This window comes from Petaurus breviceps, unplaced genomic scaffold (assembly GCF_028583685.1).
Source record: "Petaurus breviceps papuanus isolate PSGF00001 unplaced genomic scaffold, PetGlider_PUasm1.0 177, whole genome shotgun sequence".
Taxonomy (NCBI): domain Eukaryota; kingdom Metazoa; phylum Chordata; class Mammalia; order Diprotodontia; family Petauridae; genus Petaurus; species Petaurus breviceps.
In genome coordinates this window covers 2,887,155-2,907,629 of record NW_027185776.1, presented here as the reverse complement: position 1 = coordinate 2,907,629, position 20,475 = coordinate 2,887,155, and the positions used below count along the sequence as shown (strand labels likewise).

At 42.3% G+C, this 20,475-nt stretch overlaps 1 protein-coding gene across 2 annotated transcripts in view; it reads left to right on the top strand.

The window, feature by feature from the left end:
- The window catches only part of CCDC88C (coiled-coil domain containing 88C), a 238,958-nt gene extending 218,894 nt beyond the window's left edge, over positions 1-20,064 (top strand). The window contains exons 27-31 of one of the 2 annotated variants that reach the window (XM_069085999.1): positions 2,334-2,402; positions 5,252-5,320; positions 7,917-8,206; positions 14,930-15,151; positions 17,379-20,064. In XM_069085999.1, coding sequence (XP_068942100.1) covers positions 2,334-2,402; positions 5,252-5,320; positions 7,917-8,206; positions 14,930-15,151; positions 17,379-18,410 — 1,682 coding nt within the window. In that variant the 3' untranslated portion in view covers positions 18,411-20,064. The remainder of the gene's footprint in view (positions 1-2,333; positions 2,403-5,251; positions 5,321-7,916; positions 8,207-14,929; positions 15,152-17,378) is intronic. The other variant, XM_069086000.1, reaches the window with a different exon arrangement.
- The last annotated feature ends 411 nt before the right edge of the window (positions 20,065-20,475 follow it).

Below are 20,475 nucleotides of genomic sequence, written 5' to 3'. Positions count from 1 at the left end.
TGTATAAGTGCTTTAAGCTTTGCGAAAAACTTTACAAATATTGCATAGTAATTATAATAGCTAGCATTTATATTCTGCTTTAAGTTTTGCAAAGGCCTTTACAAATATCTCTTTTATCCTCACAACAACCCTCAAGGCAGCTACAATTATTATCTGTTTTACAAATGGGGAAACTGAGGGAAACAGGTTAAGTGACTTGCCCAGGGTCACAGAGCTAGTAAATGTCTGAGGCTGAATTTGAACTCAGACCTTCCTGACTCTGGTCTGGCACTCTTGCTACCTGAGCATTAGCCTCAGAGCCAGGAAGATCTGGGTTCGTATCCTGCCTCTGAGGTATACTGGCTGTGTGACCCAGGCAAGTCATTTAACCACAGTACTCTGGGCAATTTTTTTGTTCTGTATCTTGCAGAAAAGGTGCTGATATGGGAATTTCTTCATCAGGGAGTTCACCAGGTCATTGAAATCACAGGCCCTATCCCACCCCCTGTTAAGAAATGTGGACTCATATATAATCAATAATATATTACTTGTTTTCTCAAGGGGTGGGGGAGGGGGCAGGAGAGAATTTGGAACTCAAAATCACTTAAAAATGAATATTAAAGTTTCTTATGTAATTGGAAAATATTTAGAAAAATATATTTAATTTTTTTAAATGAACAGGAACAAAAAAAGAAATGTGGATCCAGGCATAATCCATGCAAATAATATATTGCTTGTCTTCTCAAGGGGTGAAGGGGGAATTTTAGCCCAAAATTTTTCTTTAAAATGAATGCTTAAAATTTCTTATATGTACTTGAGAAATATTTAGCAAAATAAAATAGATTTAAAAAAAATTTTAGATGGCAAAAAAATATGTACCGAGTTGAGATTTTTGTTAATTAAAGATTCTGGCGAGCCTTTCCAATTTCCTTGCTCCCTCTACTCTTCCCCCACTCTAAGGGAAACAAATAAAAGTCTAGGCTACAGAAAGACTAATTAATTGCCTTCAGGGTCACCTCCTTTTGGTGTAAAAACTGGCTTTGATGCCAAAAAGCATGACTTGGTGGTTTAAATATTAAACTCCTTTTATTTTATCCTTTAGGCCAGTTTTCTCCTGAGTACCCAGAGTATCCATTTTGTTTCAAAGAGGGAAATAAGCCCTGTTAAAGGTTATAGAGGTAAATGGAAAAGAAAGACTTAAAGTTTAAATGGAGAAATAAGTCAGTAGGTTCCTACAGGGAGGAGTAGAGAAAAAAAGACAGCATGGCTTCCTTTCCTGGAAAAAGCCTGAGATCTTAATGGATCCTGCTAGGGTTAGAGGGCACTGAACAGAGGTCTCATTCATTCTTTCAACAAGCACATATTGAACTCTTGCTGTTTGCAAGTTCCTGATGAAACAAATTAGACTGGCGGAGGAAGAATTTGGAACTCAAAACTTTTAAATGAATATTAAATTCTTATGTGTAGATTGGGAAATAGCAAAATAAATAAAAATATATTCAAGAAGCTTTTTGGTCAAAGACTGGGGGCAGGGGAATTCACTGTATTAAGAGCTTTATAGTTGTTAATCTCATTTGGTCCTCAAAATAACCCAGGGGGTAGGTGCCATGATTATCCCCATTTTACAGATGACACTTTACAGATTTACAGATCTTTACAGATTATCCCCATTTTACAGAAGACACTGAAGCAAACAGCAGTGACTTGTCTGAGGCCAGATTTGAACTCAGGTCTTCCTGGCTCCAGGCCATGTTACCACCTTGCGAACTGCTAGGGGGGAGAGATCACTTTCAGCTGGGCCAGGGTGTCATGAGAGATGGGCCAACTGGATTGACCCTTGAAGGAAGGAAGGAATGTTAGTAGAAGGAAGGGGACCCATTCCAAAGACATGCATTGGAGACATTGGGAGTAATAGCACAGAACACAGAGAATCCAGCATGAGCTCAGGGGATGGGAGAATAAGCTTGTATGTGAAAATATAAGAATATATGAAGGGGAGCAGGAATGCAGTGTTTTAAGGTGTACAGAGTGCTTTCCATGTGTTATCCCAGCTGGTCATAGTAAGAGGTCAAACTGGGAAGGTATATTAGAGATGTAGTGAGGAGGGGGAAGCACAAAGGCCAGGATCAGGAGTTTCTGTTTAATTCATTAGGCAACGAGGGGGCACTAAATGGTAGCAGTCTAAGGTTTCCGAGGTGAGATTTGGATGCAGAAAAGCCACTGACTAGCTTCCCTTTTCGATCTGTCTTTACTTCTCTCTCCCAGTCCTGCCCAAGATTTTTTAAATTGTGGGACTTTGAGATCAGGCATATGTCTATGAATTATTCTGATACTTTGCATTTTTTTCACATTAGGTTATAATTCTGATGATAACCTTTGTGAGCCAACCCCAGATCTAGAGATCATCAACCACAGGCAGCATGGTAAGTAAGTCCACATTATGTCATTTGGCTAGGAAAATAGCTCATTTTAGAAATGTATTTCCCCACAAGCACTCAGTTAAATAAACATTCATTAGGTCTTTATTATATGAATGGTATTACGTGTGCATAGAAGGACCCCCTTCCTTCCCTTCTGCTTCCCCACCCCTCCAAAAATACTTTCCCTTAAGAAACTTGCATCCTGGTGATGGGCTGAGGTCCTCGTGGGGTAGTTTTCATGAGAACCGGCTATTTCCTGGTTTTTGTGTCTAGTAATGGTGTCCAATTTGGGATGCTCAGTAAAAGTGAGCATACATCCTGGGGGAAGGGAAGCAACCTCACTTATACTTCTCCTGGCTTCTGATTGAAACTGCAGTCATGGAATTTTCTGTCTCACAGAGGATGGTTTTGTTCTTCAAATGAGATAATGTACGCAGAGCTCTATGTAGGCCTTAAAGTGTATGCCCTCCCTCTCTCTCCCCCTTTCCTCTGCCTCTCTCTCCCATCTGTCTCCTTTTCCCTACCTCCTTCCCTCTGTCTTCCTTCTTTCCCTCCCTTCTCCTTGCTACATAAGATATATATCTCTATATACAGATATGTGTGTATGTATATATATATACATATGTGTGTGTATATGTATACATGTGTCTCCTTCCTCCCTCTTCTCTCTTTCTTTCTCTCTGTCTCTCTGTCTCCTCTCTCTTCTGTTGTTGGACTGGGACCATACCTGTGATTTCATTCCTATACAAACCTCTCAGGTGAGCAAATTCCCTTCACCAGTTCAAGCCAGCACTTTCTTTAGTCTTAGAGAGTTGCCTAGAGCATTGCAAGGTTAAATGACTTATTACCCAGGTCATATAACCAGTGTCTGTCAGACAGAACTTGAACCCAGGTTATTTTGGCTTTGGGACTGCCTTTCTAGGTGTTGTTTCATGCTGCTGCTTAATATTATTTTTATTGTTATCATTATTAATAATGTTATTAGTCTAATTTCTGAGGGCAGTTTCTTGGCAAAGGACATTGTCTTATCCGATCCCTTACCATCTAAAGTCTTCATAGAAACGTGTAACAGCCAGACAGGCAGTTTTCTATACTTGTCAGGCTAGAAGTTGGGTCGTCCTCTTTAATAGAATAGAAGTCAGAAGCAAATGAAATGAACAGGCTGAAGAAATAACAGTTACAAGTTGCATTTCCTCCGACTGACATCTGGTAAGGATATATGGATCAGAGTGCCAGAAAAGAAGTGGAATTTAAGGAAGACATTTTCCTGGCCACGTTGAGCCAGCGGTGAAGTCAGAGGGATGTGACTTACATGCAAATCACTATCAGATGACCAGTGCATTTAGGGAGGTGTGAGTAGGTGTGTGCTGGAGCTGAATTGTGAGAAGCAGTCATTTTGATTGCAGAAATCAGCAAACCTGCAAGTCTGGGGCTTGACCCATTGCTCTGTTGATAGTCTAGACTTAGAAAAGTAATAGCAAAAATATCAATAATTCAGATTGTTCTGGGAGGATTGGGGGGGGGAGCCACTTGTTAAATCTTTGCCAGCAGACCAGGGGAGCCGGTTGTTAAATCTTTACCAGTAGATCTCTGGGTAAAGTACCCTGTGAGGTCCAAGGAGGGAATGGTCTTTACTGTCTGGGGAGAAGAGGGAAGTTTTATTTGAAGAAATGACCTCTGGGCCAGTCTCTAAAAGGATAGGTATTAATTCAGACTGGTGGAATGGTATGAACAGTGGCAGGAGAGATGAGGGCCGATTCCAGGGAAGGTGGGAAGGAGTCCCTATTGGATTGTAGCACAGTCTTAACACTGGGTGTTGGGGAAAGAGGCAGTTGTTTGTCCAAGGTTGCTATGGGAGCTGCCAGTCATTCTCTAACTTAAGAATAAGGGTTCGCCCTCAATGCTGCTGTAAGGTGTGGCAGCAGTGGAATGGGAAAGCTTTTATTAAGTACTTACTTGGTAGTACTTACTGATGTGCCAGTCATTGTACTAAGGGAATACAGTGGAAAATGGAGACTTTCTCTACTCTCAAAGAGTTCACATGCTAATTGGAGGAGACAAAGGCAGAAAGTATGCCTAATACCTGGGACACCCATAGGCACTTAAAAAATGCTTGGTTGATTTATATAAAAACGAATACAAGGTAATTTGGGGCAGGCACCAGCAACTGGGGGATGGAAGCCAAGAAAGGCATGATGGAGGAAGTTTAATCTGAGCTAAGCTTTGAGGGGCGCTGCCAGGCACAAGCGAGGGGGGAGGGGAGCATTCCAGGTACTTCATTTGTGCTGAGTAGGGAAGGAGTGCATTCTAGGCATGGGGCACAGCCAGTGCAAAAGCATGGGAGTCGGGAGATGGGGTGTCCTGTGCTAGGCACAGCAGGGATGGATGCCACTTTGGCTAGACCATGGACTTCATGATTAGCCTAGAAAGGACAGTTAGTGACCACATTCTTATTGACCTCCTCAAGCCCCCATGGGTGCTCAGGCCTTAGTCAAGATGCCTGGCATCCTGATTTCTTCACAGGTAGATAAGACCTGGGATTTCTGGCCCTTCTTCATACCTTTCCTTCCTGACACCACCTGTTGAAGTAATACCCATCCTTTAGAGCTTGACTTGACCCCTCAAAGTCACTTCTTCAGGGAAGCCTTCCCTATTCTCCTCCCTTCTACCCTGTGGTCTGCTGGTCAAGATTTAACAACTATATCTCAAAAAATGCTGAATGCCCTACCCTATCCTTAGCGTTTCCAAAAATGGAGCAGAGCTGACAGATGGCTTTATTAGACTGGTTGTCTTTCTGTCTGGACTACACCTGGTCACAGACTCCTTAAAGAAATACTGCTGTTCCCTTTCAGTGTCCCGGCCCCACAGCTTAGAGAGCAGCAGGACCGCGTCAGGAAACAGCTCGCCTCTTAACCTGAAAGGTAAGCACTGTGGTTCTGTTCCTAAAGGCCAACTCGGGTGACACCAGTGTCACCTGGAAGCTTTGTCCTGGGCACAGTTCTAGGCAGCCCAGCTTGAAACTGCGGAAAGAGTACTTGACTATGGAGGTAGGAGGACCTGGGTTCAAATCCAGCCTTTGACATTTGCTACTTGGGCAAGTTATTTAATCGCTTTGGGCCTCAGTTTCCTAATCTGTAAAATGAGGGGATTGGGTTAGATGGTCTACTGAGGTCCCTTCTGGCTCTAGAGTGCTGATTGGTGCACAGGATAGAGTACTCAGCCTGGGGTTAGGAAGGCTCTTCTCAGACAAGTACTAGCTGTGCAACCCTGGGCAAGTCACTTAAGTGCTGTTTATCTCAGTTTACTCATCTGTAAAATAGGGATAATAGTAAAATGCTTATCAGAGTGTCTGGCACATATTAAGCATGTAATAATTACTTGTTTCATTCATTCTTAGATCTGTGGTAGTTTTATTTAATATTAATATTAAATAATATCATTAACATATGTGTTATATAAATAAAATATAATAAATTTAATTATAATTGTTATATTTATTAGATATAATTTAACTTCTAAATAATAATATTATCTAAATATGAAATTAATTAAATTTAGTGTTGAGATCATATTTAATGTTAAAATATTTAATAATGGGGTACTGGATAACAGTAGAAATTGAGTTCATGAAGTTCTAATTTAAACCAATTTAGGCTAGTTTCTGTTACTTTGAAAGACTTTAAAAAAACCACACATCCAATGCCACCGTTAAATGAAAAGCAACGGTAAAATAGTGAATTAGGGACCGCTGAAAAGTACTGGTGTTCTCTTGCTTGACTGGATAGGTATGTTCCCGAAGAAAGCTGTATTGAAGTAATAGTTTTTGTAAATAAAAATCACTTTTTAAATGTACTCAATGAGCTCATTTTATTAAAGGAACACTATAGGAAATCTCTTTGAATGAGGAATAGCCATAAGGTTAGCTTTTATCTAAGTTGTTTGTTAATAATGACCAAGGATTTCTCTAATAACAAATCCACAAATTCCATTCAGGCGTGTACCTAAAAGCTATGCTGAGGAGAAATGAGAAGAATTGAATTTACAACTGCCATTTTTCCTTTCCTTAGGGCAGGTTAATGAGTTGTGAAGTGGTTAGCTCATGGGAAGGTGAGAGTGGCCAGGAAGAAAAGTATCCCAAAGATCCATAAGTGAAACCATAGGAGCATAAATGTATAGGTGGTGCAGCGGATAGAGCATTAGGCCTGGAGTCAGGAAAACCTGAGTTCAAACCTTACCCTATGTATTTATTAGCCGTGTAACCTTGGGCAAGTCACTTACGCCTCTTTCTGCTTCAGTTTCTTCACCTGTAAAATAAGGGTGCCAGCATCACCTACCTCTCAGGATTGTTGTGCGAACCAAATGAGATAATGTTTTAAGTATTTTGAAAAATCTTAAAGTGCTAAATAAACACTAGTTATTACTACTAGTTTTTTAACTGGGAGGGATACCATCAAGTCCAACCCTTTTGTTTCACAAATGAGGAAACTGAGACATTGATTGGTAAGATAGACTTGCCCAAGGTCATACAGCTAGTAAGTGTCTAAGGTAGAATTTGAACTCAGATCTTCCCCTCTCTCTCCACATTGCTCTATTTAGTCAGGTCTAGGATTGAATAGTCAAATGTCAGTATGGGAGCCTTTAAGTACACACCCCCTTTTATTTGTACAGACAATTTAACTTTTTAAGTAATCTTCCAACTCCAATACTTAGAAGATCTATAATCTCCACTGTGCATCACCCTTTGTATCTTAAGACAGAATCTCAAGTGTCTGTGACTTAAAAAAAAAATCAGCAGTAGATGTTTTGTCCAGTTGACAGCCACAGTCTGTTATTGGCAGGTCTGCCCCAGCGACCTTTCCTGCTTCCTAATACCTACCAGCACTCTCAGAAGCCCAAACTTGACCTCCACACCACAGTGAGGCATAGGAGGGAAGATATCAATAGAGGTTTACTTTAAGTTATCTTGTTTTTTTCTTTTTAATTTTTAATGAAAGTTTCAAATTCATTCCTTCTTGAAAATTCCAAATTGCCCTTTAAAATCCAGTTTATAAAATCTAAATAGCAGGGGTAGCTACGTGGTGCAGTGAATAGAGCAGCAGCCCTGAAGTCAGAAGGACCTGAGTTCAAACTCAACCTCAGACACTTGACACTTAACTAGCTGTGTGACCTTGGGCAAGTCACTTAACCCCAAATGCCTTTTCCCCCTCCAAAAAATAAATTAGGAAAAAAAAATCTAAACAGCATTAAGATCAGTAAGGTACTATATTGCTTGTAATATCTGTTCAAACTTAACCTATCAAATAAATTGTCCGTTGAAGACAGGAAAATATATCTGCAATGTGACTTTCTCTCCATACTCTTCCTCTTTCTGTTAAAATGTGAGCTCCTTGAGGGCAGGGACTGATTTTTTTTTTTTTGCCCATTTTTTTGTATTCCCAGGATTCATCACAGTGCCTAGTATGTAGTAAATTGCATCAGTCAGTACTAATAGACTATCTGGCTCCCACCCCAATTCAGGTTCTTCCGATCGTATCCACGGCAGATTGGAGAGCTTTGGGAGTGAAGACCTGGTCCCCAGCAGGGATGTGGCCACTCTGCCTCGAGATGTCGCCTCTAGTCGCTCGGCACTGTCTGTGAGCCGACAAGAACATCCTCCATCCAGGAATGGGTCAGGCCCGCCAGAGTCTCTCCAGAAGAATAACACTGGACAGCCTCACACCGCCAGGCAAAGCTCCGGCTCTCCAGGCAGTGAGATGGTGACTTTGGAAGAGTTTTTGGAAGAGAGTAACAGGGGATCCCCATCCAATGTAAGTTAGGCACTGCTAATGAAAGAGCAGCTTTGGTTTTGGTCTGGGGAAAAGAGGTGTGCCGCAAGAAGGGCAGTAACGTGGTCCTGGGGGCAGGGCTCCAGGTAAAGAACCACAGGGGGCTGACACATGATGAGGAATCATTCATGAACTTGGGAACATCAGTTTTCCCAGTTGTGAATTGAACTGGTAGCACCAATGGATATGGGTAGCTCTGTGATGCAGGAGATAGAATGCTGGAGCTGGCATGTCAGGAAGACCCCAATTGAAATCCAGCCTCAGACAATCACTGGCTGGATAACGCAGGGCAAATTGCTTAATCTCTGCCTTAGTTTCTTCATTGGTGAAATGGAGATAATCCTAGCACCTACCTCCCAAGGTTGTTTTGAGGATCAAATGAGATAATATTTATTTATTTGTTTGTTTGTTCATTTATTTATTTGTTTTTTGGAGAGAGGAGGGCAGGGCAATTGGGGTTAAGTGACTTGCCCAAGGTCACACGGCTAGTAGATGTTAAGTGTCTGAGGCCGGATTTGAACTCAGGTCCTCCTGACTCCAGGTCTGGTGCTCTATTCACTATACTACCTAGCGACCCCTGAGATAATATTTCTAAAATGTTTTATGAACCTTAAAGCACTAGATAAATGCTAGCTGCTGCTAATTATAGTGGGTGATGGTGATGATGATGATGTTTGGAAACTACTTCAAGCCCCTCAAAAGAAAGGGAACATCATTGCCTCAAATAACAGAATGTCCCTGACTGTTTTCCATGGGGGTGCCCTGGTGACACCAGGTTTCATATTCTGCGTATTCCAAAGCAAGCTTGCCACCTGAATATCACCTGAGTTGTTGATCTGGGGATTCCTCATCACACCTTTTCAGTGCCTTCTTTACTCAGGTAGCCATGTGGTGTCAGAGCTATGTCTCTCCTGACTTCTAAGCTCTAACACTCATTGTGTGACTTTCTAACAGTCATTCAGACTTTGCTCAGCTTCCTAATCTGTAGAATGGGGAGAATGTTACTTGGTTCTTTCAAGGAAAGCACTTTGCAGATCTTAGAGTCTTATATGGATATGATGAGTTCTTATTCATGAAGATACAGTACAAAGCAGTACACATTTATTAAGTGCCTCCTATGTGCCAGGCACTGTGGTAATTAATTGCTGGGGATACAAATGAGATCATGGGTCTTTTTCCATTAGTATTGTTTCATTCTAATTACATGGTGTAACATAATACCTTTGATGGTTGAGACGGCTCATCTTTTCCAAGTTAAAATTATTAAACTATATGGTGGGGGGGAACCTGGCTTCAAGGTCACATGTGGCCCTCTAGGTCCTCAAGTGCAGCCCTTTGACTGACTCCAAACTTCACAGGACAAATCCCTTTAATAAAAGGATTTGTCCTGTAAAACTTGGACTTGGTCAAAAGGCCACATGTGGCCTCAGGGATGCAAGTTCCCCACCCCTGGACTATACTATACCTTCAGAATATATCTTTCCTCCCTTTCTTATCCAGTCTCTTACAAAAAGCTGTCTGTACCAGCTGCCTCCACTTCCTCTCCTGTCTCTCACTTCTCATCCCTTTGCAATCTGGCTTTCAACCTGATCACTCAACTAAAACTACTTTCTCTGCAGTTACCGGTGATATTTTTCAGTTGCCAGATATGGTGGTCTTTGTTTTTCTCAGTCCTTCTCAGCATCATGTGTTGGATTCAACACTATTGACTACTCTCTCCTCTTGGATGCTTATCTTTCCTCTCTCCTTATCTGATCAGTCCTTAGTCTCCATCACTGAATCGGCATACACACTACATCACCTAACTGTTGGTATTCTCCACGATTTTGTCCTGGACCCTCTTTTCCCTCTGTATTCTCTCTTGGTAACCTGGTTAATAAATTCATGTGTTTGATTTCCTCTACATGCCAATGACTCTCAGATCAACATATCTAACCCCAGTATCTCTCTTACTAATTGTTTATTTATTTATTTATTTTAAAGCAATTGGGGTTAAGTAACTTGCTCAAGGTTACATGGCCAGTTATTATTTCTGGGTGTGGTGCTGAGTATCTGAGCCCGGATTTGATCCAGGTCATCCCAACACTGGAGCTGGTGCTCTTACTCACTGAGCCACCTGGCTGCCCCTTACTAATTGTCTATTGAATTTCAAACTGGATGTCCTGGAGACCTGTTAAACTCATTAATAATGACCTACCTGCTGGACACATTATCTTTCACCCAAATTCTCCTTTCTTGCAAAAATCTTTTTTTCTATTGAAGGTACCACCATCCTTCCCTCCTCGCTGTCATCTCACTTACCCAATCAGTTGCTAGATCTTGCTATTTCTGCCTCCGCAACATCTCTTGTTTACAACCCCTTGTCTTTATTCTCATAGCTACCCTCAGTTCATGTCCTCATCACCTCTAACGTAGATTATTCCAATAGCCCCCTAAATTCCTTTCCATGTCCCAAGTCTCTCACCAGTCTGATCTATGCTATTCATTGCTACAGAAGTAATTTTCCTTAAGCTTAGATCTGACTGTGTATCTTTTCTACTTAACCAAATCCAGTGGCTGCTTCTTGCCTCAAAAATAAAATAAACATTATTCAATTTAGCCTTTAAAACCCAACACACCCTGACTCTCGCCTCTATTCCAGCCTCTGTGGACATTAATCTCCCTCCTCCTACCTGCTGTAACCAGCCAAGGTGATCTCTCTATTCATCACTCCTGGCACTCTGTCTCCGGTCTACTTTGCACTGGCTTTCTCCCATGCCTGGAATGCATTCCCTTCTTATTTATACATTTTAGAGTCCTTCCTTACCCTTAGAAAGTATCTAAGTCACATCTTCTGCATTTTGTCTTTCTTGATCCCCATAACTGCTTGTATCTTCCCTCCCATGGTACTTTGCCTTTGATTAATTTGTGTCTGCATGCATATATGTATTTAGTAACTTTATGTTTATGTTGTTTATATCTTTCTGTATTCTTGTCTTGTCCACTAGAATGTAAGTTCATTATGAGTAGGGACTGTTTCATTCTTTTACTTAAGAGTAGCCCTGCCAGTTAGCATAGTAGCTGAGAAAACAGCCTGTGCTTAATAAGTGCTGGGTCGTTGACTGATTGATTGGTTAGGGCTTACTAATGGTGTGATTAATTTCTGATTGCCTGCTCTAATAAGATAAATATAGTAGCAGAGAAACCAAAGCTGGATGACCTATTATGTGTAATAATTCTTCAGGGATCCTTGATTTTATCAGTAAGGGTACCCGCCTCCCTCCTCACAATATGGACTGAAATACCTCCATGCTTCAGTAGATGTTGAGTTGCTGTGACCAAAATTTATTCTTGGCCTCAATAAACATGGGTGGTCTGGTCTGAGGCAACAGATTTTTAGGACATCATCAGCCCCATAGTCAGGATTCCTGAGTTGGTAGGACCTATCCAAGTGTGCTTGTGACAAGGTCACTTCCACAACATGATGAGGCATTCATTGGAGGAAAACTTAAGGAATGCACTCTTAAGGTTCACCAGTTGGAAGCATATGGTCTATAATGAGGATGATGGTAAGGTTGCTTTATCGTGACCTGATTTCACCACTCCAAGAGTATTGCATTCAGTATTAAGCACCACATTTGCATAAGACTAGGCAGAGTTTTTAGGCAGGAGAAGTAAAGTGCTAGGCTTTGGGGGAGATGCAAATTGTAAAGAAGGTGTGGTTCTCACTTGTGGAGCTTACTTCATAGTCCCTTAGAGGGAAAAAGATGACTAATACACTTATCTGGTGAGTGCATGTTAAGAATTGCAAAGCTTTTTTTTTTTAGCTTTTTCAGCAAAGGCTCCTTGGAGTAGGCAGTTTTCAGGTGGTAGTTTGAAGGATAAGTGCAAATGCAAAAGGTGGAAGAGAGAGTATATGGAATATGATGAGTAGAATTACAGAAGTAAGAGACTACATGGTTTATGTTGTAAGGCAGAGCAGAGAGTGGATCAGCTTCTCTGGAGAAGAGAATTCTGGGGACAGTCCTAGGAGACGACTGGAAAGCTAGCATCAGATTGCCAAGCACCAGATGTCATACAAAAGAAGTCTCTAGAGGTTTTAAAGCAGCAGATGTCATCACTGGATCTGTATATTTTAAAAGAGAGATTATTTTCTCATCATTGTGCAGGGTGGTTTATTATGGGGAGAGCTTGGAAGCCCTGGTAGGTAGCAGGCTAGTGGGGTAGGCGGACAACGATGAGGGCTCATAGTGGCAGTAAGAATAAAGAGATTTGGGAGTTGTTAGGGAGCTGGAATTAGCAGAACTTGGTGACTGGGAGAAGAAAGAGTCAGTAATAACCCCAAGGTTTCAGACGGTGGCTTCATAAATAGAGGTGGTGAAGTCCAAGGGAAGAATAGATATGTATTTGGAACATGGGGGAATAAATTGGGTTTTGAGCCTGTTGAGTTTGAGATGCTAATGGCATTCCAAATTCCACTGGTCTGAAGCTGAACTTGTGGCTTCCTGTCTCCACCTCACCCACCCCATCCTCACCCCCTCCCAATGCTCCCCTCTTTCAGACTTCCCTGTTACTGTCGAAGAACACCAGTCATTGAGGCTCACAGCCTTGAAGTCAGTTCTCACACTCAGCTCACCTTTCCAGTCTATTGTCAGTCTTATTTCTACCTTCACATCTTTTGGACACTTCCCTTTCTCTCTATGTATGTCACTACCACCTTGGTATAGGCCCTTATTGCTTCATTCATAGACTATTGCGATAGCTTTCTGATTGATCTCCCTTGTTGGGTTTCTTTTGCCTCCCTCCTTTCAGCTGCTAAAATGATTTTTCCAAAAGTTTAGTAGACTGTACTGATTCCCTCTCATCTTCAGGATCAGATATAAACATGAAGCCCTTCACAACCTGGCCCCTTTCTGCCTTTCATTACTCCCATGTATGACCCAACAACTGGCCTTCTTTCTGTGCCTTGTACAAGACACTCCCATTTCCCATGTCCATGCCATTGTACTGGCTAACTTCCCCACCAGGAATGTTCTCCCTCCCTGCCTGCTGCTTTCTCAGACTTCATTTAAGAGTCAGCTCAAATCCTGCCTTTTGCAGACCTTTCCTGTTCTTCTCCACTGCTAATGCCTCTCTTCTAAGTTTGCCTTTATTTACGTTGTATATATGTTATGTATACATGGTTTATTTCATGTGCTCTCCCTATTTAGAATGTAAGCTTCTCAAAGGCAAGGAATGTGTTTTGCCTTTGTATCCCAAGAGCTTAGCACATAGTAAGCCCTTAATAAGTGTTGACTGCTCAACATACAGATAGAAATTTCCTCTGAGCAGTTAGAGAAATGAGTTTAAATCATAGAGACCATCTAGCCCAAGTTCTTCCTCATTTTATAAAGAACTAAAACTCAGCGAGGGGACTTGAACCCTGATATTTATGACTCCAAGGCCATCTCCATCCATCATAAGGTGGTGGAGCTCAGAGATTTCAGGACTGGAGAGGTAGATTTGAGAGTCATCTGTATAGAAGTGATCATTGAAGCCATTGAATGAGTGGATTGAGATTGTGAAGGGCGAGATTGTAGAGAACACTAGAGAGATAAGGACAAACCCTCAGGGAGTGTGTCATTAAGTAGTTTGTCTTCAAGGTAGGCAGCAAATGGACTGTTAGAGAGAACCAAGAGAGTATGGTGTCCTTGAGGCCAACAGAGGAGAGAATAGTGGGGGTCAAAAACGGCACTGAGGCCACAAACGGTGAGGATTGAATTCAGGATCTCAAATTTAGTCAGTAGAGTGATTGATGACCTTTGAAAGAGAAGTTTCAGTAGAGTGATGGGGGGTGGAAGCCAAATTGTACAGGGTTTAAGAAAGAGTTGAATGGTTAAGAAGTGGAGGCATTGAATGTAAACAACTTCTTTAGATTCTTAGCAGTAAATGGGAAAAGGAGAGTTGGCACGGGAGCTGGTTAGAGTGGATGGGTCATCATTAGAAGGGGCCAAACAGAGTTTGGATGACCATCGGTCAATACTGAAGGAAAGCTGCTTGGACCAGGGCAGTATGTGAAGCCAGACTTCAGTCTCCAGCCAGTGCTCCTGGCTCCCCAAGATTGACCCAGCGTCCCCAAAGCCTGCCACTGGGCAGACCTCAGGAGGTCATGCTGCCCCCTCCCTCAAGCACCCCCCTGTTAGGAGTGCTTCACTAAGCAGAGCCTTTGGCCTGGCTTTGGCATACTCGGAGGTTCCTCCCTGAGACACGTGATTGTGTCATAATAGGCACAGTAAGCTAGGAGAATTATGAAACAGTCCCTGACCCCAAATCACTGATACATGACTCGTATATATTATAGCCTCTCTGGTTCTTATCCCCAATCCTGTGTATTACATGACTTTGTAGAGCCTTCCCTTCCTAAACATGTATTAAGCACCCACTCTGTGCCAGACATTTTACTAGGGACACAAAATAGTCCTGCCCTCGGAAGCTTATATTCTTTTTGGAATGCTTCTTCTTATTGGTGGAAGGTAAGGAGGGAGGAGGAGGTGGCAACCCAGAATTTACCTGGGTGACTGGGAACAATAACCAGACTGGTATTAAAAGTTTGCCATAATCTAATGATTAGATCACCTCCATGCTGGTCACCTTGCATTACCTCTGTTACCATATATTTAAATTTGTTTTCATGATCACTGTCTTCCGTCCCCTTCTCATTCTGTCCCATTGCTTATTCCCTTTCAGTGGCGACACAGTTTAAACGAGACTGAAATGATTTCATTGCAGCAGTTTCTGTTAGAAGCTGATTCCCTGTACCCTTCTTGCCATTCCCCTTCTCCTTTCTTCCAACATCTGGAGCCTCGGGGCCTGGAGGACCCAGTCCTTGGGTCTACAGTTGGAGAAGAGATGCTGAGGCCAGGAGAGGGCAGGGCCAGCCGGAGAACGACTTCCCTGTGTCTCCTAAGGGTACCCATCCCCGTGCTAACACTGCTGTCATCAGGGCCTCTGACTCACTCTGTGCGAGTAGGCTCCTTGGCACAATTGGCAGCCTTACTCTGGATTTATGTTGACGCTCACAACTCCTTGCAGCAATAACCGAAATGACTTGTGCTCTCACTGCCTGGATGTGGATGGTGTGGGGTGTCTGTGTCCTAGTGTGGGACTCTGCTCGACTTGGGCAGCCAAAGGGGAGAGCAATCCCTGTTAGTCAAAGAGTTTTTAAAAAATTAGATTTGCATGACATAATTGGCATCAGCGTTGAAGTCGAGGAGTCAGGTTTGAGTCCAAACTGTCTTTCCTCTTTGTGATTTCTGACAAGTCATGTCACCTCAAAGCTTGTTTTCTCTGTAAAACAAGAGGTTTAGACTTGATCTTTTATGGGCCCTTCCAGCCCTAAAAAGCTCTGATTCAGATGCATCTCAGGTTTTGCTATGCAAGGTAGCTATGGCCCAGTCTAGCTCAGGTCATAGTAGGTTCCTTGCAAGTAGGAATTATTTCATCCTTTGCATTTGTTTGCCCAGTGCCTGACTCATAGTAGGGGCTTAGTAACTGTTTGTTGATCGGTGTAGCTTCTTCATCACTTTTAGCACAGAAAAAAAAATTTATTTATTATTTATAAATTTATTTAATAATATATAATATATTTACATATCATATATTTATGTTTATAATTATAATATATAGTAAATATATATTTATAAATTAAAATTTTATTTATTAATAAATAAGAGGGATTAAACTCCCTCTTAAAAGTGTAGGCCCCAAATTGCTGAAACCCTCTCTAGATGCTCACGTTCACTAACAAGTCACGGTTTGCTAAACCCTAACAGCCACCAGCTACTGAAGTCTAACTCTCACATCCTGCATGAATTCACCTGCCTTCGGTTTGTTGTCATGTGGCCATTGGGTAGGGGTTTGGGAGGGTTTAAGGGGGAATGTGGGAGAGAGAGGGTGGGGCCCAAAGTCTTACTCAAATGACCCTAATAAGATTTGCTGCTCTCTATGGCAGCTTTGAGAAGTTCCTGCAGACGCTACACGACCTGATCAGACCTTGGCTTATGTTTTCTCCCTTTGCCACCAGGTTGGTGGTAAAGGCCTCTCTGTATGAACTGATTAGTTCACTGGTTTGTGTTGAAATAGTTCCCAGCTCAGGTGGTAGGAATCCATGAATGCTGTGGCTTGGGTGGTTAAAAATTGGCAACGATTGGGGCGGCTAGGTGGCACAGTGAATAGACCACCGGCCCAGGAGTCAGGAGTTCAAATTCGGCCTCAGACACTTAACACAAAAAACTAGCTGTGTGACCTTGGGCAAGTCACTTAACCCCAATGTCCCTGCCCTCCCCACTCCAAAAAGCCAAAAAAAAAAAATTTTTTTTGGCAACGATTAAGACTGGTCAATCAGGATGTCACAATGTAATTAGTTTTCACATGCATCCCACCTATTATCTCTTCTAGCTTCTCCAGCTTTCTCATTGTCATTTTTCTTATCTCCTTTTTCCCTTTTTCTCTCTCCCTTTTCTTTTCCTCTTCTTTTTCCTCCCTCCTCTTTCTCCTTCCTCCTCCCTTTCCCTTTCTTCTCCTGCTTCCCTATTCAGGATATTCCTTACTAAAATGAAAGGAAGGTGTTAGCATGGTGAGTGCTAGAAGCCTTTATTAGCTAGTTTATGGATTATCAATCCCTTTTGCTAACTCCAGATAATTTTGATGCTCACTTACACCTTCAGGTTGCAAACAAAAGACAATAGAAATAAGACTAATCGGTTTTCTAATTCTTTGATTGGTTGAATACAAGAAAAGTTAAAACTGGTAGCCATATATTTAAGTTTTAGTCCTGGCTCTGCCACTAATTAGCTGTTTGACTTTGGGCAAGAAGCTTTCCTTCTCAGTTTTCTTCTCTATAAATTAAGGAAACTGGCTCACATGACTCTTTTTGTCTCAACATTCTATGATTCTTCTTAAATCCACTATGGAAGCTGATTCTACAGATTGTCCTTCAATTCCTACCACAGCTGATCAGATGAGGGTTTCCCACAAGAAACAGCAGAGGCAACTCATTTAAATTCACTTTGTCTCATTTGTGTGCTTCTTGTCAAACACCTGAATTCCATTGTGACACCCTAAGACAGAAAATGGATTTTCAAAAGTATCTCTTTGTATTCTCACTCACTTTGATTCTTTTTCACTACTTTTCCAGGATACTTCCACTGGCCGGGATGATCTTCTGAATGACTACTTTAGAAAGGCCAACGATCCTCCTGCCATTGGAAGCCCACTGGGTCCCCCCATCAGGAAGGAGGGAACAAAAATGCCCACCAGCTTTGTGGCACCCACCATCAAAATGGCGGTCAACACAGCTGAGGGAAAGCTGCTCAAACCAGGGCAGTATGTGAAGCCAAACTTCAGACAGACAGAGCCTGAACCCCCAGCCAATACTCCTGGCTCCCTGAGGTTGTGCCAGCCTCCCCAAAGCCTGCCACTGGGCAGACCTAAGCAGGCCACGCTACCCCCTCCCTCAAGTGCCCCCTCTGGTAGGAGTGCTTCACTAAGCAGAGCCTTCAGCCTGGCCTCAGCAGACCTTCTTCGTGCTAGTGGGCCAGATATATACAAGCAAGAATCTCCACAGAAGGTTGGGGGAGATGCCCATGGGGGCAAAGAACCAGGAAGCCAGACCCTTAGGCTCCCTCCATCCTCCAGTCTGCACACTCTCTCCAGAGAAAGGCCCCAGTCTGCAAAGATCATCGGTTCTTCTCAGGGTCCCAGCTCCCGCAACCGTCAGTTTGACTCGAGGCGCTTCTCCTTGGCTCCCCCGAAGGAAGAGAGACCTCTTCCTCATCAGCAGGCTTCCACATCTCCCGCCATTTCCATGAGTGGCAGTGGGACAGGCATTTCCCAGCAGCAAGAGCACCTCAGCCCTGGGCTAGGACAGCCCTTCTCATCCATACCTATGTCAGCGGCCAGGACCAAACCCAAGACCCCACCACATTCTGGGGAGGTGGCTACTATTGCTCCCGTCCGCATGGTGCCCCATCCACCTGAGGGAGAAGGGGCCTCTTGGCAAGGCCAGAATGATGGATTCACGTCCAAGAGCCAGTCTAAAGCTCCTGATTCTACTCACTCTCCTGGACTGGAGGAGTTCAGTAGAGGAGGGGGCTCAAAAAGTACCCCTGGGTCTCCAGAACCTAATGGGGACCAGCAGACTGTGTGGTACGAGTATGGCTGTGTGTGACCTATCCCCTGTTATAAGCAGAGCCATACAGTGAAACTACTGACACTTTGGTATTGGAATATGTTGGCTTGACTTGTCTTCTTGGTTTTTGTTTTTTGCCTGTGGTGCAGGGAAGAAAGGGGCAGCTTTAGAATAAGGGAGGGGATTCTGAGGAGATTTTTTTTTTTAATTGAAACACTGTGCCAAGTCTTACAGAACATTCCACCCCCAAATTTGTAACATGTCCTGTTTTATCTGCTGCTTCCAGTAATTTATTTCTCCTGAAAGAAGTACACTTTAGCATGGTCAATATTTAAAATTAAATGTTAAAACTTTCCTTCCCTCTGTTCCAGACACTATCATAAATCCCTAATAAGACACTTATTTTGTTTTTGTACTTTTGGAACCAGAATTTAAGAACAGACACATTCATAAACTTGAAAGCCGGTTTGAACTGGGTTGGTGTAAGAGAAATTCAAGGTGTCATCAGTGTGAGTATTCCCTCTATAGTCATGGACTTCTCCACATATTAATAATAGTCTTTATGATTTTTCTTTCTCTCCCCTTCCCCACCCCCCAAAAACTTATCTCTTGGTATAGCCAGTTCTTTGGTGATAACTTCCAAATTTCCTAGGTTGGCCAACAGGTAATGGACATATGTTCTATCTCTAGGCCCCATATTCTGAACTTTCTGACTTGGTAGGATCTGCTCAAGCTTGCACTCCACCCCTGGAAATAATATAGAAAACAAGACATCAGAGAACTTCAGTGGAAGTTGAGGGTTGGGAGCAGGAATGTTTTACATTAGTCCCCAGTCAATCCCAAGAGACAACTGGAAACCATTGTGTTAACCAACGCAGCTCTCATGGGGGAATGGCCCAGAGCTGAGATTATTCTTCAAAATGAAGCCTTCAGCAGCTAGATTTTAAAAGTCCCCAGTACCCTGTGTATTCTTAATCCAAAGATTCTCTGTTTTCTTTGACACTGGTGATAGACAAGGTTAGGTCAGGGTGCTTACCTGCCAACTCAGACCAGGTAGCGTATGCTTCAGCTCTCAGTCCGCAAGAGCAAAGCTGGATTACCTTCCCTTTAATTTTTCTACAAACACTGGAGCTAATATGTGCTGGGACTTATTGTAGAAGATGGCCCTGGGGGAGGTGAGAGGAAGGCTGTTTCCCAGGCCTACCATTTGTAAATAATATGTAAATGAAAAGAGGCTTCCCCCACACCCCCTTTAAAGGGGATGACCATTTCTCTCAGAATAATTTTTCAGAGTAGAAACCAAATTTCTTTTAATATATTATATATATAAAATCTATAAAAACACACACATTGGAGGGGTGGGGGTGGAGTCTATTTATGTTACAATGGGTGTCCTCTTTTCTATCAGGAATCTCCTTGGCTGCTTTTATGTATCTGATCAGACTCATGTCATTCATTCTGTCTCACGATTGTTTATAAAGGTGCTTTTCCTGTGATACATGAAAACATGTTGATTTTTTTTTCCTCCCTAAAGATGTCCCGTTTGGTGATTTGCTGACTTGATCTAGTGAGAGGGCTGGAAAGAAATTGTAAAATGTTAATAAGATCACTTTAGGAGTTGCTCCTGGTAACTTGTAGTAAACCACATTCTGGAACACAAAGGACAGGATTTTAATAAAAGTGGAGAAAGAAACATGCTGGGCTCTGTTTTTGTGTTGCAGAATATTTCTTTGGGGACAGCTTTCTGTCTTTACTACTTAATTATTAAGCCGTCTTCATTAGAATCTGGCTACAGGTGCTGGTTAGGCCTTGCTTGCTTTCCTGAAACCCTTGTTGACAGGCAGGCATTTTAAATGTGCTAGAGAGCATGAGAGAATACAGTTAGACCTTTCTGTATGCAATAGAGGCATTCTTGGAAAAATGGATAAATTGAATTTTTTCTTAATCTTATTTTTATTGATATCTTTCTTTGCCTTGATTTCTTTCCAAATATTTCTTCCATCTTACCCAGAAAATTGTTTTTTTATTTTAAGAGAGAAACAGAAAACCCAACATAACTCTGACAGTATGCAATGGCCCACACCCATAGTCTTCTCCCTCTACA